The following is a 26824-nucleotide window of genomic DNA, read 5'->3' on the forward strand; positions in this document are numbered from 1 at the left end:
TATGACACAGAGGTTATTCTACTCCACCTGATGCTATTGACAGGGGTGGGGTGAAGGGAGCCTCTTCCCAGGAGAAGGAGTCTCTTCCACTCAGGGTAGTGTGGCTGGGTCAGGCTCCAAGGAGCATTTTGCACATGAATCAAATCAGTCTTTTGTGCACTTCTGTTATTAGTATTGTTGCTGTTACTATTCTATAGCTATATGTTATGAGGTTTTTTTCTTACCTCATTGGTATTTCCAGTAACTTGTTCTTATCTCAACCCATAATCTTTACCTTTTGTGCCTCCAATTCTCTTCTCCAGCCACCCACAGTGGGAAGGGGGGACAAGGAGAGGGAGAAAGCAGCACCATGGTTTTAGTGGGAGCAATAAATTGGAGAATGCTATTCCTAAACCATGCCACAATGGAAGAGCAAAACTTTGTATTAGAGAGATGCTGGCGTCTCTCAAACTCTAGGAAAATCTCATTTTTAACAAAACATCAGGTTCATAATTCAATCATGTATATTTGCAAGCATTTTATTTTAAGTATTATAGTAGTCCCAATTCTTGAGCACACTAGCCTCAAAAAGAAATTTTATAGTTTAAAATAGGAGGGATTTAGACTTGGCAATAATTTTTTTGTTTTTATCTATATAATAAAAAAAAATACATTTTATCTCTAATCCTTACTAATCTGCCATAACAATGAGCACAACAGCACTCTCTGAGCACTAATTATTTAACATTACTTCTGATAACAGTGCCATCTTGCACTGGCATGCTAAAAGCCATGAATCACTGGTTGTAGGAAAAAAACCTTATTCTTTCTATGTGTTTTTTGCTAAATAGTAGTGAAACACTCCAAAAACACTGTGTAAAAGTAATAAATCTCATTCACTTTTAAAAGGAAAACTTGATTTCCGCAAATTCAATATTCATATTACATTTTATTTGTGGAGAGTCTGGCCCTGATTTAGAAAAGTATTTAAATGATGCTCTTAGTTTTGAATTAGTATCTCAGATTTAAAGATGAGTAGGTTTTTAGGTCTTTTGCCAGGTCAGAATTTACGTACAAAGTCAACATACTGACACGTGTCACAAATAGTAACAGAACAGCAACTACAAAATACCACAGAATGCTCATTGTATAGAGAAATAAAATATGTTTTGAATCTTATATTCAGAGAATAAGTTTATTAAGAGATAATTCTGTTTTTTTTAAGCTATAACATTGTCTCAGACGTTCACCTGAGATTCATAATACTGTTTTACATTGATTGTCATGCCTCCCAGTGTGTAATATATTGGTTCCTTATATGAATAACATCATCGGGATCTCTTGTACACAAGTGCAATTTTCCAGGGAAATAAAAAAAAAGAAAGCCTACAAAAAGAAATTTACATTGCCACTGAATACAAATAGGATTAGTGTACAGTTAACAAGAACTGCATTTAAGAGGAGTCAACAGCATTTGCAAGATGTTTAACAGCCAGCATATGAAGTAATGCTGAGAGGCAGCTGCATCTGGATCATTTTATAGTTTCTTTGTTTTTAACAGGATTCTCTCATACTACTATTTTATGTGCAATTAATCAGCCTTAGAGGTCTTGTAAACTCATCATAACACCATTTTCATCTATGCAGTGGATCAAGAAATGTACAGAGAATCTCATCTCTCTCTTTAAAAGATAAAATAATTGACATCTATAATCCTTTCTGTGTGAGGATAGTGTGGAAAATGCCATAAAGCCATACTCTAATTTGCTTTAAAATGTTGCCAGAATTATTCATAGGCATGATGTCTCTCCTGGAAAAGCGGCTCAGTGGTCCAGACAGACAAGGATTTATCATGATGGGAGCAGAGAATGTTTAACCTTCCCATTAGACTGTGGAATAGGTACCTTCACACAATATCACTCCCATATCTCCTTGGATGCACAGCCCCACTCCCTGCAATTAGCACCATCTCTGCTCCCTGAAATAAAGGCCTAGCAAACTTAGCAAACAGTGAATGCTAATTCTCACAGTGAGTTCACCTTGTGAGCTTAGTAATGTGGGCTGACTTTATAAAACAAAGGGGCATAAACTTGAACACCTCCACCTACTGAGATTTCAGTTATTTAAAAAAAATTACAGTCCTATGGTTTTTAAGCCTGATTTCTCATAACCTTATAATGCACTGTGAGCAAAGTGCTGACGGCATATTCCTTCCCTTTTGTAAATTTGTTGCTTTCTGGAAGGCCCAAAGATTTCCTACTGTTTGCTCTGTGTTTGTGAGAAGCCTGCAGCTGGAGAGACTGCACTCCAGAGATCCTGAGAGCGGCTGGATGAGAGCCGCATTTCGGATGTGTCCTTCCACACGGGGTTCTGGTGTACTTGCCCACCCTGCTGTGAGTTTTCTCAGCCCAGCTGGCAGCCAGCTTATTGTGTATCACTGCTCTGCTGGCAGTTACAGCACAAAGCCCAGCTGAAATTCAACATCATGATCCTGATAACATTTTGCTGCGAAAGGACACAGAGGTGCTGAAAACTGGCACATACTATTCCCTCCTCCACCTTTTTTCCCCTGCCAGGATCCAAGGTTACTCACCCCTGTTAAAAAAAAGAAATTTAGTTCGTGGATAAATGTGTAGAGACATCATTCACTCCACATGGTGACAGGCCTGTTAATGTGAGTTAATCTGTGCCACTTTGAAGGCAGGGTTCACTCCCCCATCCCTTTTTATTTATCCATGTACCTTGGCTAAAAGTACCTGGGAAAAATGAGACAATGAAAAAAACCCCACAATTAAAATGTTCCAACAATATTGAACAATTGAGGTGGGGAAGGCACTTTATTAGCCTTTTTCATAATAAAACTATGTGAAGCCAGTAATTTAAAACCAACCTCAACTTTCATATTTTCTAAATAATACCATGTCACAGGGAAAAGAGACTTTGTCAGCTGCCCAGAGATAAATAGATGTAGTATTTAGAAAAGGTCAAATAGAATTGCCCTAAAAGCTGTGTGATAAATCAGAATTCATTTCTAGTCTGAGAATACAGTATGCAAAAATGTCATCATGGTATTAGCATTCCAGCCAGCTATATGCATTCAGTGTCTAGCAAGAAAAATCAAAACCCAATCTTTTTCACTCTTCTTAGCCCTACAAACTGCACAGAAATAAAGAGAATGAATTCAACTTTATTCTTGCTTTTAGGTGTCCATAACTGTTCAGTGTAACATCCTAATCTTTTTTGAAAATGTCCCGTTCAGCTGGAGACAAGACAGAACTATGGAGGACCCTGGCTCAGTAAATCTTCATATGAGCCAAACTGAGCTTATTTTAACATTCAGGTTTGGTAATTCAAAGTTCCTTCTATTTTATTTTAGGAAATCTGTTAAAATATGATAATAATCTATGAAGAAAAATTAATTCAAAATGTCTCCTGACACATTTTTCAGATCAAAATGACATTTTTTAAATGGTAGCTAAGTTTTCCTAATATATGCTTTTCATTGCATTATTTAATTGCACTATCTGATTTCCTGGTTAAGAAAGGTATGGTCTGCACTCATGACTATGGGCAAGAGTCAGATCATTCATTTCTCTCCTACCTTTTGTTCTGAAAAGGCAGTGGTATGCAACATTTGTTTATTAACTTAGAGAACAGTCTAATTCACTACTGATGATAGACTGATTGTCAGAACACGGGTAAGATTTGATATCAAAGCCAAAAATGTTCAGTATATTTTCTGATTTTTCAATTAAAAATATTTCTGAAAAGTGCCTATCACTATGTATTTATAAAGGAACACAGATATCTGTGCTGTAAATACTGTATGGAGAATTATTCCTCAATTTAGACTTATTTATGGGTAAGACTGCAGGCAGTGTGCAATAGAGACTTCTGCATTTAGCAATAAAGAGAATAAAGACTTCATGCTTCTAGCCAACCCAAATGACTTGGAATCAGTCCTTGAACGTTAACAGCTGATATTCATTTGTGATCACTCTGCTGCCGAGGTGCCTGATTGTCTATGGATGGCAACGTGCCCCTTGCAAGGTAACATGCCAGTTTTCCAGGACACAGCTGCCAGTCAACTGTGGGCTGAGGTGGTGAGAGCACATTGCACTGCCAAGGCCACCCCATCTGCATGAAGAACATTGTTTCCTCAGAGAGTGGCATGCCAGTGCCGAGCGCCCAAGCCAAAATGAGATACAGGAACAATAGAAGAGAGGATGATGTGGTGGTTTCAGGCACTTCACTCTGCCAGAGGGTGAAATACTGCGGGTATCCTGAGCAGCCCATGAGGAATACTGGTGTCCAGCATGTCCAGCAAAAGGCACAATCTACAAGTGCTTACACATGTATTTTTATGGGAGAAAACTGTCTCAAGCACTGATATGCTATAGGAAAAGAACACAGGAGTCACAGAACACATTTGCTTGGGAAAAATTTCTAAGCACATGCTGCAACTGATTATATCAAAAAAAGGCTTCAGTAGATACAATATTTGCACCTTAGTCGTGTTTCCAGTTCCTATTGGTCATGACTTTTTCTGCCAACCAAAATTATGTATCCTTTTATGTACTTACATAACTTTTTACATAACTCTTTAAAGTTGGGTTTTAAAAATGTTCCCAGCAATATAAATTCTTAAGTTGTACAGACACGAACTATATTCCCAGGACACCTAACACTCATGCTAATGTTATGCTTTTTATGTAAGTGCTACAAAGACCTCTGTGCTAATTGCAGTGTTCACCACGAACACAGGAAAAGCCAGCACTAAAAAGATGAATAAAAACTAAGCACATCCAATGTAATCAACAAGTGAGGTACTACAGTAGTACTGCATGAACTCATGTCCTGGTCTTGATCTATTTCATGACGTACCTGCAGCATTGCTACACATGATTTATCTCCATACTGCTGATTGAGTAACTGAGCTTCGAGTCAATAAGCCAGCTAAACTTATTTCAGTTATCAGGTTCTTTCTTAAAAAAAAAAAAAAACCAACCAAAAAAACCCAAAAAACCAAAAACCCAAAAAACCCACAAAAACCAAAACAAAATGAAACCCACCCACCCCCCCCCCCCACCAAAAAAAAAAACCCTAAAAATGCAACTTAATTTCTGTTTGAGCCATCTAGTATGTGGAGGAGCAACAGGGAGAATGTGAGTTACAGACTGTGATGAAAACATAGAATATATTACTAAACAACTTTCATGGCTAGAACCACATACAAACTCTATGTCATAAACCTAATCAGGATATGTGATGAAATACCGTTGCCTATTTTACAGGTTATAGGATTCAGGAGGTTTTTCTAATGCTGATAATTTTCTATTTGTGTTGATATCCTCATTATTCAGTAGTATTTGCAACCAGAATTTAGGAAATTATGTTTACAATTTACTTATTTGCAGACTATGTATTTTAATTAGATAATTTTATGCCTGACTAGGTAGCCATGTATGTAGATTTCTTACGTAAAAGCAAAATTCTTCAGCTGCTGACCAACTAACAGCAGGTTCCTCACAGAAATACTGTGATTAACTCATTTACAATTTCCAAAACTGAGCATTTTCAGAAATACTAATTTACATAAAGGAAAATTGGTCTACTTTTACTCAAAAATATTCAACAATCTATTTTTTATTATTCAGTCAACTCTATTAATACACCGGAACACTAAACTGCATTAAAACTGTACATTTGTTGCCTTTAAAGCAGCCAATTTCTACAGAAAATCATTACCTTTGTCTGCTCTCCTTTCAGAATAGTTTCCACAATGACTGACCAATAAATGCTGAATAAAATGTCGTTAAAGATTGTATTTATGTCATTTAAGAAGGAGCAGCTTTAATGTAAGTACCTAAGATAAAATCCTAACAATCTCTAATTGAACAGCTACAAAATACTATATTGCACATTAATATCAGCAGACTGGATTTTCTCTCCATCTAATCCATGCATATAGTTAAAGATTGTAAAGAAGAGTTATTCTCTTCTCTATAGTTGGTAAAGAGAGAGCAATGTCCAAAAGTTAATCGATGTGTCTGGACATGAGAACTGCTTTTTGGAGATGCTCAACTCTTCTCGTTGCTCATTTGAAGAAGCCTATGACAAACATACTCCAAACATAAGGTACCTTGGTTCACCAAAAGCAAGGATCTTCTGAAATTCTGTTACATAAGGTAATACACTTTGACTTAAAGAACCTGACTGGTTGGGCCAACCCAAGTGCCTCCAGGTTTGAAGAAATGTGATTCTGAATAAATCTCTACAAAAATTAATAAGCCAACAAGATTGGCTTTCCACTACAAGTCTTTGTTTCTTAGCTTAGTAAGGTCACTGAGATTTTTTATTCTTCTGGTGAAAAATGTGCACGAAAACTAGAATAAAACTAGAAAAACTAGAAAAAAGTATAAAATCTGTATAAGAGAAACAGGAATGCTTTTTTTTTACAGGTTATAGAAACAAAGAGGCAAGAAATCTTTAAATTTGTGTAATTAATCTCTAGCTCAGAAAGTAAGTTTTGGTGAATGGTAAGTTTTAGTCCCTTGAATAAATGACTCAAGCTATATTATCGGACATATACAATATTATCAGACCAAAGAAAAATTTTCTGAGTGTTTTTTGGTCCACTGCCTTATAAACCAGGATGACTGATAAGGCGTGGAGATGAGACTACATGATCAAACAGATTCTTCCCTCTCACAGTAAGGCCAAGCTAATGCAGGCTGTTACCTCCAAGTACAGCTCCCTTTTGGGAGGGAATGGTGGCTGATCTTCCACAGTCTACCATCTCCACAGCTTCCTGAGGCAAAAGAGATTTCTCTCTTTCTCTCTCACTAAATCAGTTTACACCTTTCTGATTAAGAATACAATTTATGGAACAATCTGAAGTCAATTCTCTCATTAGCTGAACCACATGCTTCAAGATGAGACCCATTCAAATTTCTAAGCAGATCCCAAAAATGGCTGTTCACATTTACTGAGGCAGTAACTCCTTCGCCAGGTTCATTTCATGTTCTGTAAAAAAGGAAAACCCAGTAATCTATCAACTCATATAAAAACAAACAAAAAACCTAATAAATTAACAAAAAACCCAATCCAAAACCAAAGTAAACAAGCAAAAGTAACGCCAAAAGGAAATTATGGTCCCAGGGTGAAAAACAACCACTCTCCTCAAAGTGATTAATATTCAAAGGCAAATCTACCTGGCTAAATAGAGCATAAGTATTTGGAAAAGACAAAACACCAAGGCAGAAATGTACTGATATTGAAGTAACAAATTTATCTGTGCAATTTATCAGCACAGATTTTTTTTTGTGTGTGTGTGTGTGTATTTGTTTTAAAGAATCTTACATTTAGAAAAAAATTCCTCTTACAAATAGTTAAAATTACACCTGTTTTCAGATCCTACCAGCAGCAAACACTTCCATTTGAATATTTATAAGGGTAGTTCTTGGCTGCTTTATGGCTGATACATGCCAGAGTCTATTTCTGACCCACTTCATTCACAGTTAAGAGATGGGGAAGTGAGATTTTCACTTTTTCCTGCTGTTATTGCTCTCTGACCACCATTTCAGTTGAGGGGACAGCTCAAATATCCTCCCTTTATATCATGCCAAAAAATCAGGAAGTATTTTTGACAGCAATCAGAACAAAATTACTCGTGTCCTAGGATATAGATTCCTATCTTTGGAAAAGAATAAGTCAATAATAATGCTGAAAAAGATTCTATAATCGGTCATTGCTCGTCTCCAAAGGTACTAACCAACAGCTGTAATTTTTTTGCCTGTAACATTTCTAGTTATATTTTAATGTCACCAGTTTAGAAATTCTTTTCTATAATGATTACTAAGAAAATCAAATTTCAATTCTGTCACAAGTATATATAGCAGCTGAACTCTATAAACCATATACTTCCTCTCCTCTTTTGTTGTGTCACCTATTCTTTGAGTTACAAAGTCTCCTTATTCCAGTAATGAATAATCTACATACACCTGGAGCAACAGATTAAAGAGGACATTTTCTATTTCATTTCAACAGCAGTCCCACTTTCTAAGTTAATTATGAAGCACCACATTTTACATGTAAAGAAATTATGGTTGATTCTGCCTTATTTAATCTTTATCCATCATCTGCAAAATTAACTTCTGATCACTGAGATGCTGAATACTTTGGTTTATAAAAGAAGAAAGTAGAATTTTGAGTTTACTCATACATTTTTTTGGTAAGAAAAACTACTATAGATCAATATGTCAGGCAGAAACTAACCTTCTGGGCTTTTAAGAAGTGTGTGAACACTATTCTTGACTTCTCTAATGAAATCCTAAGCATGATAAATAAACATCAACTTACAGAGTAACTCAAAAACATGACCTAGAAGCCCATTTAAAAAAAATCACAAGTAAAAGGCACAGGTGTGTTTTCTACATTTGTGCAAAAAAAGTAAGGAAAGAATTTGGACTTCTGTGACAAAAAGAAAACACCTTAGGCAATTCCCATCTTTGCATTTAGAGGAAGTTTTGTTAAGTTCATGGGATGTTCACATTATTGGGCAGTTTTACCTTGGACTAGTTAAAGGCTGGTCCATGCATTAAATGTCCTTTAGTGGCTCTCTGTTCCCTCTCCTTTGCTGGTGAGAGAATATCCACTCTAGAACATGATTGAACCTGCACAAGATGTGATTTTCCCCTGGAGATGCCTGATTTTCTGCAGAGATCATAGAATCAGTATCAGGTCACTCTATTTTTAGCCTAGTTACCTCAGGTAAGCCCCGACAGACCGTAGGTGATATGAGTTTTTGGCTATTAAATATTATGCTTGATCTTAGCTTCCAAGAACATCTTTCCTCTACTTTCCCCCATCAAGCTTTATGCTTCTTAGCAACTTCTCAAGTCTTATAATACTCTCTGAATCATAAGCCCTTAGCTTTTCTTGCTAATAAACACATTTATAAGCATTTTCATCTGCCAAAACTTCCATTCTTCTCAACCCCTGTCCTTTTGCCACTTTCACTCTAAACATAGCATTACATTTGAGTATCTTCAAGCATTTAGGAATCATTTTACTTCTGAGGCTTTTTCGATGATGCTGCAGATACATTTAGGTGAAAAGATAATAGTGAAAAATGGTTCCATTAGAATGCATTTGTTTATTCTCATTGTTTTTATAAAATGTCAACTTGACAGCAAAGTATTATTGAGTCCTTAGTAACCGATAAAAATGAGCAAGAAAGTGTGGCTCTGAACAATGCTACAACTTTGATCCAAAATGACAAAAATAAAGCTACAGAACCAAAAATCCACGTAGTACAGAAAACCTAAAGTAATTTTCTGTACTTGTTGACTGTATTTTTTCCTCTGTATTAAGATTGCCTTAAATAATACTGGACCAAGTAGTGCTTTCTGTGATCTATGTACAAATATATCAACATTTCATGATATATACATAATTACCTATCAGGTGATCATAACACAAACATTACAAGCTCAAATAGCAACATTTTCATGCCATTACCTGCAGCTAGTTTGGGTGCTCATAGGCTTATACACACTTTAGTCCCCTCTTTCTATTAGTATTTTGAAATATATTTGATCATAAGCACAGGTGAGTGAACGTCAACAGCTTCGCGTTCGCGCAAAGGAAGATTGTCCCGTTCATCCCTCCTACAACACAGCAAGTTCTCCCACTGCTTTAGCTGCCCACATGACACCTGGGAATGTGTGTGTGTGTGTGTGTGTGTGTGTGTGTGCAGGAATGTGAAGGCAAGACAAGAGAAAGAGGTGCTGAAATGGATTACTACTTGATTAAGCAGTAAGCTCAACCACTCTGTAGAAATCTAATCTTTCCTTGATAGGTACTTACTCCTCCTCCTCAGGACCAGTGCACAGTCACTGGGAAAATAATTTTGATAGTAAAAAAAGAAATTAATCCAATACATTTTGTTAACATGTTTCTTTCTCATGCTAAGTGACAATCTTTTCCATGTCATCTCTTAGTCAGCAGCAAGAATTTAGTGCTTTTCACACCCCACTGCATAAGGTCTACCTCACAAAATCAGCACTATTAATATACAATACAATATATCTGTCAAGGCTTATTAATTTTGTGTATGTGTGTGTGTATAGAATGGTAGAATCATAGAATTTGTGTAGGTTGGAAAAGATCTTTAAGATCATTGACTCCAGCCATTAAATTAACACTACCAAATCCACCAGTAAACCATGTGCCTGAGGTCCACATCTACATATGGTGACTGAACCACTTCCCTAGGCAGCCTATCTCAATGCTTGACAACGCTCTCCATTAAGAAGTTTTTCCTAATATCCAATCTAAACTTTCCCTGGTGCAACTGGAGGACAGTTCCTCTCATCCTATTGCCTCTTACTTGGAAGAAGAGACTGATCCCCACCTGGCTACAGCCTCCTTTGCAGAGAGTGATAAGATCTCCCCTGAGCCTCCTTTTCTCTGGCTAAAGAACCCCAGTGTGCTCAGCTGCTCCTCACAGGACTTGTGCTCCAGAGCCTTCACCAGTTCCACTGCCCTTCTCTGGACATGCTCCAGCTCCTCAGTGTCTGTTTGTAGTGAGGAACCCAAACTGGACACAGTACCTGAGGTGTGGCCTCAGTACTGCCAAGAACAGGGGGACAATCACTGCCCTGGTCCTGCTGGCCACACTACTGCTGATACAAGCCAGGATGCCATTGGCCTTCTTGGCCACCTGGGCACACTGTCAGCCCATATTCAGTCCACTGGCAATCACAGGAATTGCCCTTAGAAACTGAACACTGTGCTCCCCTGTTTGGGGCATGCTCCTGGTGGCAGGTAAGGCTATAAGCTTCAGAAATCATTAAACTTCCACAGTATATTAAACTAAAATATCCTGTGTCGGAAATTCCACTCATGATGACTTTATGCAAATTATACTACATACAGACAGTTTATAAACATTTTATCTATGTTTACATGTAGTACTGTTCTTGTGCCTTTAAATGGTCACTTACCGACTGAAAATCTCTTATTCTATCCAAATTTCCTTACCAATGGTTCCATCAGTAAGTTCTTCAGTCTCCCTGTAAAGACCTTTGCCTTAAAACCTTTGTTTTCAACCTGATTTTACATAAATCTGAACAATCAGACCCTAATCAAGTTCACATTGAAGTCAATGGCTAAGGTACTTTTTACTGATTCAGTCAAATGGAGTGAAAGTAGGAGGAAGAGCAGGAGGCACACACTGAATCTTAAATAGAGGATAGACTTCTACATTTAAAATATGCATTTATAGGAATAAATGTATATTCATAGTTCTTCAGTACTAGTCTAAGTGTAGAAGACATTTTTCTCAAAAGCAGTTTTAGGGAATCAGACTGAAAATATGATATGGCCATAGGACCCTTTCTTTGGGGTCAGGATAACAGTAAGACAGTTGAACCATTTTGGTATGTAACATTTCACTGTCTGGGTCCCTACTCCTCTCCCTCTTTTCTTATTTTGAATAAAATTTATTGTATAAATTATTATTTCATACCCCTAATATATTTTTAATATATTTCTGCAACCATATGGAAGAATAAGTATTTGCATAGTGTTAGAGACTGGCAGCCAGCTTCCTCTGTTAACTTTGGGACTGCAGGGTATAAATAAATCTGCAAACATTCTCCACCAAAAATTTAAACTCCGATTTAAGTGAAAAACTGAATGGCATTAATCTCCATTTGGCATATTCTACCATAGCCTTATATGTTGATGATATATAAAAACTTCTGCAACAATAAAAATGCTGTAATAAGAGATTTCTTTAACCTTGCACTTATGGCCAGGAAATATTCAGAGGGCTCACGAAAAAATTTCAGTTTTCAGGACCAGTGTGAAAGTTTCTGGGGGCAGTTTTTCTTGTGTTTTGGTTTCTATACAATGTCCTTGAAAAGCAGATGTGCACTGTTACTTACAAACAGATGTGCGCTTATGAAAGATACACAGTGGCTTATTTTTCCTATAAAAGTGCACCTTACTCATGATGGGTAGGTTTCCAGGTGCTTTCTGAACATGCTTTTGCTCTGTCTTCCTATACCCTATGTGGTATCAGTTTGTCTTGTAGTTTACCTTAAGATCTCGAGGACCAAAGGCAGCAGTGTTCTGTCAGCTGTCTCTCTGCTGCATTTCAAGCTAAGTGTTAAAGTAGCCACCAGTTATTCAAAGAAAATGTCACTGCAAATTCAAAACTAACACTCAGTTTGAGGAAAACTGATGTTTTTTTCCCCATTCATGCTATCCTTTACAAAGTAGCAAACAAAATTAAATTGTTGTTTCAAATAAACAATGGATTAAACGGACTCTAATATTAATATAGTCAAGTAAAGCCAGCAACAACAAAATATAGATTTAGCCTGAAGAAATCAGAAAGTAATACCTCTAAAAGTTCTTTCATTGACTAGGAAATAGGCAGGTATAAAAGGCATTGTGGCCAGACCCAACCTAATTCCCATAGAAGACTTTAGACCTAAAAGAAGATGGCAGTTGAGCTGAGCAGCTTTTCCATACAATTTTCCATGGCTCCTAGGCCTGAGCTGGTGGGATTTAATGCAGCTTGGATGCCACAGACCAAAATAGACCAATTATTGCATTCCCCAGAGAGAGATGACTGAGCACTTAGATCCATATGCATTCACTTGTTTTGGGACATGTCTGAAAAACAAGGGTTGATAACAGCTGACTTGGTGTTCCATCACATCTACACAGAGTGATGATAGTCCTGAATCAGCAAATTGCTGGAGGGAAGAAGAACATAGTTTGTCATTTCTTGCTTTCTGGTACTTAAACACTTAAAGCTACTTTTGTGAAATTCAGATAGTATCTGTCTGCTCAGGCTTCTCTCTACCAATTAGATACATAAAACCTCCATTTGAAATAGGACAATTAGGTTGGTGTCTTCTCTGTGGAGAGAGCTGCTGATGGTTCTGCATAACAACTCAGTATGCAGAGAGCTGACTCAGGAACTGCAAATTAGGGTGCACTAGTCCTGCTCAGCTTTGTCAGCTTGCCAGCAATTGCCTTATACACACTTGCTTCTGGATCCACAGAAAGTGCCAACACATGAACATGAATGAAAGGATTGTGGGATGAAGAACACAATAGGCAAGTGTACATGCAATTCTGTTGCTGATTGATACTGAAGATCACGTAAGTGGGGGTTAAGTAGAGAGCCTGTATGTGCTTCCTGAGGAAATCCAGCAATTTATTCACTGCTGTATTCATACAAAATTGCTAAACCTTCTAAAATCAAAGACCAGAAGTCAGACTTGCACAGTATTGGGACAGTCCAGAATATCAAAACATCTCTGCCAGTTTTAAAAGAAAAAAAGACTTTCAAGAATGAGGAGGTTGTTTGCAGGCTAAAACTGCACCGAGGTGCTGGACAACTGCAAAGTCTTTTACACCAGTGGCCAAAGAATGCCAATGCATTATGAAGGACAAGCAGGCATGTGTTGCATTACAATCCTCACTCTATATTCTTAATTTCTGCTCTTGGCCACTTAAAGGTGACAGGTGTTCATCTGAGGTCAGCTAAATCCTCCAATCTTCAAATCTCTTTTTTTCCCCAGTTTGGTCAGGTAATTTTTTCTCAAGAACTCAATTCTTTTTAAGGGCTTTAAAATAAAACAAAAGGAGAAGGAGGAAAAGAGAAGAAGAAGCAAGAAGGTGTTCTTAAACATGTGAATCAAATGAAAGTGACATTTTATCTTTTCTAGAAAAGATTATGGAAAAAACTCTGCAAGCTTGGGTCACAAAATCTCCCATAAAAAGCACTCACTGGAGTATGTGGATTAGTTTAAAATTTCAGATGACCAGAATTATTTTCCTGACAATTAAGTTCTTAATTTTGTATTCCTATCTTCACACCATCTTTTTTTTTGGTCTGAGATGTATTTTGAGTTGCAAGGCTTAAGCAGACAATGAAGTGAATTGTAACTGATCCCTGAATAACTGAGAATTGAACTTAGATCCACATTGTTGATTTCAGACTCAATTATCTGAAAGTCTCAAAGAAATTTGACTTCCCTATTTTGCTGATGACTTTGTTGACTGCAACACTTAACAGATATGAATTTAAATTCCATTTAGTATTCCTGATGCATTTTAGGTAAATCAGATAGTTTCTTGGCTAATGTTTTCCATAGAAACCTGAAGGCCAAATAACATATTAAGATTTGTTTTCTGCTTCAGGCTCACTTGAGAAATAAAATTAATTGCTTTTCTCAAATCATGATTGAAAAACAGTGCATCCATAGGTTGTCTTTGAAACAGAATTGTACAATCTGTAAAAGGAGTCATTCTAAAAGGTCAGCAAGTTGTAAGATGATCTAGATCTCCTTACATGGGTTAACCTACAGACTTTTTATTTTCCTTCTTATTTCCATTTGATTCCTCTGAATTTTCTTTCACTTCCCTGTGCTAAAACAGCAAAAACATAAAACCTGCTTTAAGATTAATTACAGAATTTCTAAATATAGTGGTATCAGCAAGCTCCTAGATGAGATTTGTTTCTTCACCATTATTTTTATCATGACTTGACCATGTATCATGATATGCATTAGGATACCTCCTTTTTTCCAGGAATGCCTCTGAAAAAGTTCTAACTTTTTTCTTAATATATTTTCTTCAGGTGCCATATGAACATCTTTTGTAGGTGGTAAATACATCTGATGTGAGAATTTTGAAGGATTGTGTGTAAAATCTGCATTTCAGCAATCCTGCACAAAACCTTGATTAAAACAATTAATTTTCTAATGGGTCATGACAGTGTTTAATAATGTTAAATTAAAATAGTCTCATTACAGTTCTTAATTTATAGTTAGAAGTTTTCATGCAAAGCTGATCTAAAGGGTATCTGCTGTGCAGTAGTCATTGAGCAAAACCCAAACCACAAACTGAGCAAAAGAACTGCAATCAGAAAATCTCTGTTTATGAATGATACAAAAAATCCAAAAAGGCAGGACTGCTTTGGATTCTGAGATGTGATATGGCACACAGCAGGAATAAACCCAAACAACAGAGCTACCTAGAGGGATGCTCAGCAAGACTGACTGTCCTACTGAGCAGCATGACTCAGTTAAACTTGGGTTATTAAGTTCAATACCAAGGTAGCTGAATGATATTTAAAGACCTGTGAAATGGAGAGGCCAGGCTGGATTATATCTCACAATTCTCATAGGTAGGACATAGACCACAGCTTTTGCACACCTCCTACTGCCTTTTTCCTTTTGTTGAAGCTGCTGTTTCATTTTAGGCCTTTTCTCCTGAACTGCTCTTCTGGAACATCTGATGATTCCAGTGCACACAAAGTGGAAAATAGATCAGTGCACCTGCAGTATGTCTGGGATATCTGCAAGGCATCTGTTTTATTTCTCCATGAAATGTGTGCAATTAACTAGATCAGTTTATGTGCCTTTTCTTTCCAAAAAAGAAGGAAAGATACTCAGCACAGCTGAAGAACCTCAATTCAAAGGATACTTCCCAGAAAGAACTGAAGTGTGGATACAATTCACTCCTACTTTTGTGCCACAGACACATCACAGCTCTGAAACTCCCCTGGCTGGATAATCCTTGGGCTCCCTGCCTGAGGAACACCAAGGAAAAGAAAGAGGAAAAAAATAATGTGGCCCCATTCATGTCACAGTGTGATCCAGTTCTTGTAAGTATATATTAACTCAATGAAAATTCAAATAATTAATGACTGAAGAAATCCTTAAAACAACAGACAGTGATACAATCATAAAAGCTCTGCTTGCTCAGCTGGGCTGTTCCTAAACCAACAGTTTGAACTGAGGATTAAAGTTTGCTGAATACCATTGTCTTTTTAGATTTCCTTTCCTTCTGTGGCTTTAACAAGCCAAATCTCTTCAGCCAATGAAGCTAAAATATACAGGACACATAGCTCTTTATCTGTCAAACCCTGCAAATCACATTTTCCAGGCTTAAAGTACAATTTGTTTTGGCTTTTAATTACCTGACTTATCACCATGTCATATTCCCTCCCCCCTGCAATAATTACATTCTGAATCACTGTGTCATTCAATATTGGCCTTTATTTATGCCTCTCACAAAATGTTGAATGTTTATTTATAAACCATGAAAAGCAGAGTTTGTAAGAATATTGATTCAGCATATTAGAAAAGCAGTGGCCTGGCATTCTGCAAGTAGAAGTAATCACAGGCAATTACTAGAGACTGCTTTTCACTACTAATCTTGGGTTTAACCTTATAATTGTATTACTGAATTTATTTCACTTTGCTCATATATCATCAGGTTCCTAATAAGGAGTCTGATATTAACATAATTTAATAATATTCAGGGGATGAATGGTTTTAATTGGTTTAAAAAGAAGGAGATATATAGTCTATGCCATACAATTAGAAAAGTATTGTAACAGCCTCTTTTTATTTTGTAATAAATGATAATTAATATTTAAATGCATTAATGAAATAAGTTCTTAATGGCTGGGTCACAAATCTTTGATGTTTATGCCACTAACAAAATCACTAACTGCTCTTAATGATGCCCCTGAGCTAAGCTTCACTTTACTCCTGTTATAAAAGCTACTTTGGTTGCTGGTAGCATGAATTTTCAAGTGTGAAAGTCAAAGCCAAACTCAGAACAATTCTTCTTGTCCTTATTCCAATATACAATGGGAAGAAAGTGCTCAAATTCAGACAAAAAAACAAACCACAAAATGGCCAAACTTAGAGAAAAGCAAAACTAGGAAATGGTAACTAAACCCCTGGATCTCTGTAAATAAAAGTATTCGGCACTCGCTTGCTGGTCCTAGTGAGGCAGGTTTAGTGCAAGAGCCAATGATTTTTTTTTTCATTAAATAAGGAAGAGTTCTGAACCAAACATGGCATGTGTAAAACAGAACTGGTTCCTAAGGAAAGATTGAGTGATAATTGTTGTAATTCAGCTGTTTATATATATGGGAAAATATTTCAGGAATCACATGTGCCTGGAAATCCTGGACCCTCCTGTTTAAAAATTTTAATTCCCCATGTGTTTTTCTGCTTACACCCTCCACCACTCAGTGACAGTTCAAATGGATTATTGTGATAACTGAAAATGCTTCATTTGGAGTCAGAGAGAATAACTTAGCATTATTTTCTCACAAAGTGTCCAGAGCTCAGACACAGTAAAAGATGAACATGAAAAGTATGCATATGTCTTTTCTATCACATTATTGGTAATCACAGCTAAGAGTAAGTACAGAAATATTTTCAGCAGCTTATCCAGCTTAACATTAGATACTAAATCACAGTTTGTCAGGAAGGCTTGGGGTTTTTTTTGTTTAGTTTAGTTTATTTATTTATTTTATCTAGGAAAATAGTTGATAACAAGCAAATTTAATAATGATAACATGCGAATATGCTATACTTTTCCAGAGGAACAGGGAAGGACAGAACTAATTTTTTTACCAAATAGTATCAAAACAGAAAAGCCAGGTTTTTAGAACCTAAAAAAGTACTGAAAAAAACAGGTAGTGGAAAATTTTTAACGTATTATTTCTGAAACTGTAGTTCAAAATGTCCACAAACATCTACTACCTATAGCTTAAGAAAGTATAGTAGTTGAGAAGCTCTGCTCCTATACTGACCTTTAAACTACTGCCACTGAGGTAAAATCAACTAAACAGACCTCTGACATACCAAAAGTGGCAGTTCTGATGTTGTATATTGAATATTATATATTGAACCTGCATCAGGGCAAGTTCAGATTGGACATCAGGAAAAGGTTCTTCACTCAGAGGATGGTTGGTAACTGGAACAGTCTCCCCAGGAAAGAGGTCATGGAACCAAGCCTGTCAGAGCTCAAGGGGCATCTGGATAAAGCTTTTAGTCATATGGTTTATTTCTAGTTATTCCTGCAAGCAGCAGGGAGCTGGAGTTGATCTTTACAGGGACCTTTCAACTTGAGATATTTTAGGAATTCTTCTATATTAATGAATAAATTGATTTAAATTAAGAGTTTATATTCTCAATTTAAGAAATAATTACTTTTTGCTCATATGCCTCTGCAACTTTCTAGAATATATATATATAATTTAGCAAGCTGGTCCATTCAAGCCAGTGGAAATATACTGTACTGAGAGGAGATTTAAGCAGCATAGGAACATAGCACTGAGAAATTTAATGCATTAGAATGAGAAATAAAAAGATTTAAACATCTCTGAAGATTAAAAATTGTAACTAGACTTAGAGATCATGAAAATACTGTTCAACTAAAACAGCGTAATAAAACTTCAGGCAGATGGAAGCAAATGTGTCTGCTTGTAACTGAAATACAATATTAGAAAAAAATACAAAAATAAGGTGTCCTAACCACCCTCCCTCCCCATTTATCTAAGTGTGACTTACTAAATTATAATCTCACTCACAAGCAAATTGCTAAACTGCAAAATCCTATTGTAAGAGGAAAATGTTTGTGATATATGTTGCCTCCTTTGAGTGTGCTTGAGGGCACACATCATTGAAATAAAGGAAGTGTAGCTCCTTTGCAAGGAATACACCAACTGCATTGTTTTCAGACATTACAACCTCTCTGAGGAAAAATTAGAAAGGATATGTCCCTGACATTAGAGAGGGAACAAATCCTTCGTGTGTGACCCACCAACCCTCTACAGAAATGGTCCAGAAGATGATGAGACAATAAAGGCCCAAAGGAGATGTTACAACTTTCTCATTAGTCACTCTCTTTCTCATGGTGTTTAAGGTGTAGGCTCAACATTTCTCTATGTCAGTGGCAGTTCAGTGAAATAATGGGTCCACAAATAGAAAGCAAAAAATCTTTTAAGCTTGTGATGTTGCAGGTAGAAGATCCCCCTCTGTTCCCAGCCAGTGCAGAAAATGGACAAAGGATTTTATAGAAGAACTGCAACAGTTCTTTCTTTCATTTTCTGTCTTTATTCATTTCTCCTGACTTATCCAGATGTGGCATCCTTATCACAGAATCTCTCAATATTAGAGTACAATGAGACAGAAATCTGTGCTGAATTTGGATGACTTTCAAAATAACAACAAAAGATGTTTACCTGTCTCATTTTTGGCTGCAGTTATGTGCTAAGTCTAAGAAATGGTTGTAGTCTTTTAAAATTATGTTTAAAGAAAAGGATTTGTCATTTTCTACAGGAGATAAACCAGCATAAAAGTCCACAGTTATGATATGGCAACAAACTATTCATTCTCAGAGCAATCACATCCTTTCCACAGGACAATTATTAATCTTGAATATCTGGTGCCACTTGGGGCTCTTCATATCTGCCTCACCAGGCTGCATGTAACACAAAGTCCCTAGGGCCAGAAATTGTTTTGCATATGCTGTGGGTATGAATAAATCCACCAAGATTTTAATATCAAAGATAGTTCTGCAATCAAAGTATATTCTACACTTAAGCAAAATGTTGATCTTATTAATTTTTTAATAGGATCATAGGATAGTGATCCTAAAGAAATTGACCAGCAGGTCACCTGTACTATGCTCTCAGAAGACCCCCACCTGGATTAATAAATCCAGCTCTGGAATCCTCAGCATCCCAGGAAAGACATGGAACTGTTGTACTGGGTCCAGAGGAGGGCCACAAAGATGGTCAGAGGGCTGGAGCACCTCTCCTGTGAAGACATGAGGGATTTGAGGTTGCTCAGCCTGCAGAAGAGAAGCTCCAGGCAGATCTGATTAGCAACCTTCTAGCACTTAAAGGGCACTTATAAGAAGATGGGGATGGGATTTTCATTAGGCCCTGCTGTGATAGGAGAAGAGAAAATGCATTAACTCACGTCCATCATATCACACCATGCCCCACTGTAAAGAGCTTTGCTGCTTTTCTTTAATGACCTCCCTAGAGGCACCAGGAACACTGCTACTTGCCCTTGAAGTAGCCTCTTCTCCAGAATGAAGAAGCCCCAGTCCCACAGGCTCAAGGACAAGTAATCCAGTCCAGATCCTGAGGGCAGCCTCTACTGAACTTGCTTCAATGTCTTTTTTGTACAAGAAGGGCCAAAAACTGAACACAGTGTTCTAGAAGTAGTCTAATGGAGTATCACTATAAAGACATTATTGTGTCTTGCACCACCATTGAACCCTTTTAATGATGATTTCAAGTGTTTCCTTCATGTTAAAAAAAAAAACAAACAAAAAACAACAGAAGCACTATTGAGCTACTGTTATCATCTTCAACTGACACTAAGAAAAGACCCACTGTATCATTGCAGAGCTAGCAGCTCTCATTATAGGATCATAGGATCATTTAGTGATCTTGTTATGAACCCTTTTCTTGAGAGGGCTTATGTACCCAAAGCCCAGAGGCTGAGAGGAAAACATTTCCTGGATATGTGACAGAGGAGACACCTGCACAGTCTGTACAGTCATGTACGTACACAGGGAAAGTGACATCTCAGCAGACAATTCAGACCTTAATCTGTGAGGGATTCACAAATTATGCATCTATTACATGAATTACAAAGCTTACTCTCCACAGTCTGATCCAGCAAGACCTAATGCCTGCAGACAACAGCGACATCAGAGTTCTGTACTTTTACTTAGAACCTGACCCATGGGGTCATCATCTCTCTTCAGAGGAAATCTGGGGCTGTAGATTTATGCATTCTGCACATTTGGAGGCTAAAAAGCTGCCCCAGCTAGACTAGGCAGCCTGGGGTTTCACCATGGTACCCTGCCACCATTCAGAAAGACTGCAAGAACTAACAGTGCCAGAAATCACAGAAAGGCAACCCTGAAGCTCAGGAAGGCACTTGGAGGAAGAGACTTTGGTTCTAGCTGACTAGCAAGGATCACATATCTCATCCACTGAATTTTAAGTGCAAAATTACCTTTTTCTCCCATGCAGTCTCCTAGACATAAAATCAGGCTCTTCCTTCCTAACTACATTTTTAGCTCCATGGCTTCTCAATTTGCAATTACAAAAGATCACATAACACAGGTTAAGAAAAGTTTAAAAGCCCCATCTTATTGAGTGCCTGAGTTGCAGTCTACTGTACAAGGTATAGGCTCTACCTCACCTTCTGACTGTGGATTAAATGAAGCAAATGAGACAGTCCTCTTGAGGTGGAGGAGTAGCTTAGGCTTGTAAATGTGGGAAAGTATTGAATGGGCCAAGCATCCAAACCACTCATGCACTTATTGATCAGAAGTGAGTATTTGAACATTTCACAGTGGATCTCATGAGAGTATTTCAGAATTCAAGGTCCAAATACACGACGAGGACTGTGAAACAGTGAGATCACAGAGCAACTATCTAGCTGGAACACCAATTCAGGAAAATTATACCTGATTTTGAAATACTCTATGAGAGAAAGTCATTGAGGCACATTTTTGGTGCCCAGATGGTTTATTTTTGCATGGTTTTTTCTTTAATTATGTGAAACCCTCAAGGATTATAATTGTCATAAATATTTGCATAGATAAATAATTAAACCTAAAATAAATGTGAGTCAAACCATCCTTTGGGAAAGCTCAAGCTTCAGAGGTGTCACTGTTTGTCTATTTTCTCGTCAGAAACATGACTAGACATTTCTAACAAAATCCATCACCCAGCTGCATGATAAATGAATGATGTGAGGGCTGTACTTTTCTAATGAACAGCAGAATAAATTTGCTTGAAACATTTAAATTCTGATCTAAATCCCCATCTTTTATATATGTAGCCAGCTTTGAATTACAAATGGCAATCATTACCATGCTATAACATTGATGTATATTGGTATTTCACTGTGTCCTAAGCACAGAGAAATGCTTTCCAGTCAGTAGTGCCTTAATATCCCCAGAAGGAACTGAAAACAACAGTTGCCCCTATTTATGAACTTAAGATCGGTATATTGGTAGGCATAAAAACCAACCAAACACACCTCCTTGTACTGAAAAAAATAAAAAAACCCACAAAGACAGATTTCAATTGGCTGGCAAGTTGAGAAGAAATTCAAGCTAAGAAAAACCCCACCCTGCCTTCAGATTACCTTGGATACTCTGTTGGCAACCTCTCTGCCTACTGTCAGCCCCTGAACAAAGGTGCGGGCAGCAATGAACGCTCGAGTCACTTGAACCTTCAGCTTCCTGGGCACGTCTCCAAAGGGCTTCAGCTGGTCTGTGTACTTGCTCACACACTCCAGGTAGTCCTCACTGAAATGGTACTGGGGGTTTATAAGCTGGAACATCCGCTCCAGCAGCCGAGCCCAGAAGTCGTTCAGCATTTCCTCCAGGTTGACGTTGCCTCCCGTGTAATAGCGCTTCAGCTCGGCGAAGAGGTCCTGGAACACCTCAGAGTTCTGCATGTACAGCATGCCGTACGTCCGGACAAACATGTCGTTCAAGGAGCGCTCCGCGTTCTCCAGAAGTTCTCGGAAAAACTCTGCAGGGAAAACAAGCAGGTGTTAGTGGCCATAACAGCAATGCATGAGGGGTCTTCTTATTGCACTCCTAACTCATCATAATTTGTGTTAATAGGTTGATACCACAGCACTTTACTAGTGAAATTCAGCATTTGGAAGTAAGGAAAAATAGAGTATAAACTGAATTCCCTATCAAGGTCAAAAGATGCAAAGCCTATAACACTGAGCAAAAAAACCCATTTAAAAGAACTTCAGTGCGGGTTGTTCCACTTCTTCGCATACTATTTGAAGATAGCAATCCCTGTCCCTCCACAGCCATTACACTAAATCTTCTAAGCTAAAAGCAAAGTCACTAAATATGATGATTTAACTGAAAATGTAATGATTTTAGAATTTAGATTCCACTTTGATCAAGCCTTTACAATGTAGAAGCAAACCCTGGAAATAAATCTGAATACTTATTTGCATATATTCTTGAAGAGAACTAGAAAGATACTTGAACGGAAATGAGAAGGATCCTTCTTAAAAGTGTCACATGTCTAGGTAATGGTAAAAATATGTTAGTATCTTCAATAATTTTTTGCTCTACTGGAGAGCAGTGCTAGAACCCTTCACCAGTTATGTCACAACCATCCTACTAATTCCAGTCTGTGTTAGTTGTTTATTTTGGAGATGCAGACATTAAGGTTTTCTTGAAAGGATTTCAGACAATTTCTTCGGTGCCTTTTATCTACTGAGGCTTAAACCACAAACAATTTATAAATTTTGGCTTGTGGAAATTATTCTTAATGGAAACTGAGCCCATGGGATAAAGTACAAATATTTAACAATCTCTTCTATTCAGATTTTTTAATTGCAATATGTTACTTAGGATTTCCCAAAAAAATTCACTGAACATGTACAGCAGTTCTTTAAACCCACCTGACCAAAGGAGAAATAGTATCTCCTGGCTTTCAGAAGATCCCATCTTTCTACAGGACTTGCTGTCAATCTTCTTAAACCACTTTGGAAAAGAGTCCTGTGGTTTGTAAATGAGGCATTGCAGACAGCAAGGCAGAGATGGCAATATCTTTGGCAAAACGTGTAATGGCTGCAGTTAAGTGATTTGCAGTGAAGCAGGATTCAATACACACCAGGTCTGGGATACCAGATTCTTAATTTGTGGACACTGCCCACAGACACATCTGTGTGTGCTAACAGCAGGGATGTGCTGACTTCTCACAATTTTGGCTAATGCTATCATGTGAATACTCCTTTAACGCAGGGCTCTGCTATGGCTACAGTGACTTATAAAAATGTAAAACCACTGCAATGCTAAAGACAGGACAAAAATTAAGACTAAGTAAGAAAAAATCTACACTAAATTTGAGGGTTTGCAACTGTGATCAGATGAAAACAGAATACTGTGGACCAGTCTACAAAGACTCAGTAAGAAAAAAATCTCTTATTTCTGGCAGAAGTTGTGCAGAACTGCAGCCTTTTATCTCCCAGATAACTGGAAAGGGGTTATTATGGAAATGTATACACAGAACACTGAGAACATACTTGCTACATCAAAGCATTTATTAAAGGGAAATTATAGTCTAATAAATATATCAATGTCTAAATTGTCATTAAAACTGCAGCTCTTCATAAGGAATAAATTACTTTCAGAAAAGGATATGCTTTTGCCAAATAGTTTAGGTAGGGAAAAGGAAAAAAAAAAGAAAAAAAAAGGGGGAAAAAATGACACCAATAATAAAAATTTTGTTGCCAAATGTAATAATTTGATGTCCACAACATATACACTTCTGTTAAGGAGAAAAAGGAAACAAAGCTTTTTTTCACTGTTAGCCCTGATCTAGTGGTATCTTTGACATCTAAATCACCATGATTACTATTTTGTACATTCAGCATTTCTTCTTCTAGAAATAATGCACACTGACTGCACTGCTGAATAAATCTAATTCTCCAGTCACACAACCCAGAAAGCAAAAACATGGCAGAGAACCTGGGGCTCAAATTAAAGTTTGTTTTAAGACTGGAGACAGGCTTTCCCACCAATGCAATTGAATTGACAACAGCCTATATATGCTGGGAGGCTGCTATAAACAACTCACATGCTGGCTCCTCACAATCCATAGCTATACTGGGAATCCCACTCTTTATTTTAAAGGATCATACCACTGCATAAGTCAGTCACAGCAAAGCTTAACTGAGTTTGCTGACAGCTCCTCTTGTCAGAGATTATTAGCTTATTCTTTCTTTGTGTGGGTGTATTATTTAGCAGTCTCACAGTCAGCTTGTTGGAAGCCAACCAAACTTTCCAGGGAGGGGTAGATATTTATTCTCTGCTTGTACAGCATCCAGCACAATGTGGTCCATGCTGGTCACAATCTTTATTTATACTGTGGTATAAACATTTCCAATAACTCCACAAGCTTAAATTTCATGCTAGTCCCAAATGTGAAGCCATACATATTAATTCTGTAGGAAAGCTAATGTCCTTTAAACAGCAGCACAGTTATTTAAATTTTAGTCTTACAGGTCTCTAGTCTTCGAGAGCCACTGCTAAAGGTAAATTATGCCATTGAAAAGTTGGAGTGTTAGTCTTTTGTACACTGACACAAAAGACAGTTAAGAGTACTATCTGCATCAGTAACCCCATGCAGGATCAGAATAATAAATCAACAGCAACTGCAAAATTGGATACCTTTTTAGTTCCAGACAGAAAGAGATCTCCTATGTTGTGCTAATTTCTCAATCAACTCCCATCCAGCAAAATGAATGCTACTGTGAAGGATTGCTTGCTGTTCTAGTCTGCAAATCTCCCATATATCAAGAAGGTAGTCTGCTTTGCAGTGCTTATGTATAGAAACTGTGTCCTGGCGTAACTGAGCACTTGTTCACTTATATCAGTAGAAACTGTGTGTGCTTCTGCAAAGGTCGAATTTTGCCATGGTCTTCACAGTAATGTAAAAATTTTATGTTCATTGCAAAGATGATATTTCATCAACTTGCAGGTAGTTTTGAAAAATAATGTAATTTTTCAGCTTCAAGTAAAAGAATGAAGATGAGACAGACATTAGTCATGTTGCTTAATGTGCTTCTGGAAGGCATTCAAGTACTAGGGTGGGAGAGGAGAATCTATATGAGACAGATAGTTGCTGCGCAGTGTTTTAAAATATCTATCTTGTGATTTTTTTTTTTGCTGCCAAAATAGGTTGTCATGAGCAGTGTTAATGCTGGAAATAATTTTTCCTAATTTGAAGTGATGATTCATTCATATGACAGTATATGTCCTATGTGTGTCTTTTGTTGCCAGTATGTTTTCATACAGATTTAATTTATTAACCAGAGGGTCTCAGGAAGCCTGATCACTTCTAAGAGGGAGTTGAAAAGAATAAGGCCTAAGGTACACTGAGATACTGAAAAGATGGAGAGAAGATTGCTATTGCAAGCCATTACATGCTCTGTATATGCTCAAATGGTGGATTTCCAGTCCATGGATCACGCTTCAGCTAGTTTTCATTTTTAAACATTATTTGTAAACTTAGGATGCAAGATAGATAGTAACAGTCTGCAAATGAAGTCTTAATTGTTTTAAAATATTTTGGCCATGATAAGGCAACTCAGTCACAAATACAATGGGCAGAATTACTAGAGTCCATTACTGAAAGGTAGGAACAGCTCACAGATTAAAAATAATGTCTTGTTAGTCCTCACAGTACTTTGCCAACTGCAAGCTGACATTCTCACATTATTTTGATATAGGTAAACTGGTGTCATAATGCAATTCAAAATGGGAGCTGGTCTATTTCCAAAGTGATAACTAGTTGTCACTGCAAGTCAGTGGATAAAGATTAGGGATAATATTGCAGCATGAATGATGTAATAATTGCTTTTAACAAAATCTATGCACAAATACCTAGAGGCGATTTTTACAGACACAAATTTGTATTATGTTTGAGTGGATATTCTATGATCATTCCCAGCCTGATAAGTTCCCTTGCATTTTCTTTTCCTCTGTAATAAGCAAAAGCAATGTCTGATTGTGGGACAAGGTGCAAAGCTAGAAACAGTTTGTTTTCAAATTCCTAAAACCAAAAATATATCCATGAGGTCTAAGACCAAAAAACTAAAAAGATAATTTCATTTAATTATCATATATTCTGCACAGCTTTCCTTTTTAGCAGAACTTGAGACCTGAAGAGATACTATGGTGCACCTGACACACGTTAGATGAGAAAAAAGCCAGCCCAGCTGCACAGAGCTCTGGACAGTGATATGTCTGATTTTACATCAGTCCTTACATAAAACACTGCTCAGGGTGACATCCTGATTTCATGCATCATTGACTAACAACACCCAAACCCTACTGGCAGTTCCCCACCATAGCCTTGTTCTCCTTCTTGTGGGGGCCTTGCTTTTCCAAGAGCTCTAAGGACTTAGATATGTAAATTCTACCAGTCTTT

The 26824-nt window shown here is 37.3% G+C and overlaps 1 protein-coding gene across 2 annotated transcripts in view; it reads right to left on the minus strand.

Annotated features, from left to right (window-relative positions):
* Positions 1-26824, minus strand: part of GPC6 (glypican 6) — a 731795-nt gene that overhangs the window by 317241 nt on the left and 387730 nt on the right. For both annotated transcript variants that reach the window (XM_077173559.1, XM_054628114.2), the window contains exon 3: positions 21999-22390. In XM_077173559.1, coding sequence (XP_077029674.1) covers positions 21999-22390 — 392 coding nt within the window. The remainder of the gene's footprint in view (positions 1-21998; positions 22391-26824) is intronic.

Source organism: Agelaius phoeniceus, chromosome 2 (genome assembly GCF_051311805.1).
Source record: "Agelaius phoeniceus isolate bAgePho1 chromosome 2, bAgePho1.hap1, whole genome shotgun sequence".
Classification (NCBI taxonomy): Eukaryota; Metazoa; Chordata; class Aves; order Passeriformes; family Icteridae; genus Agelaius; species Agelaius phoeniceus.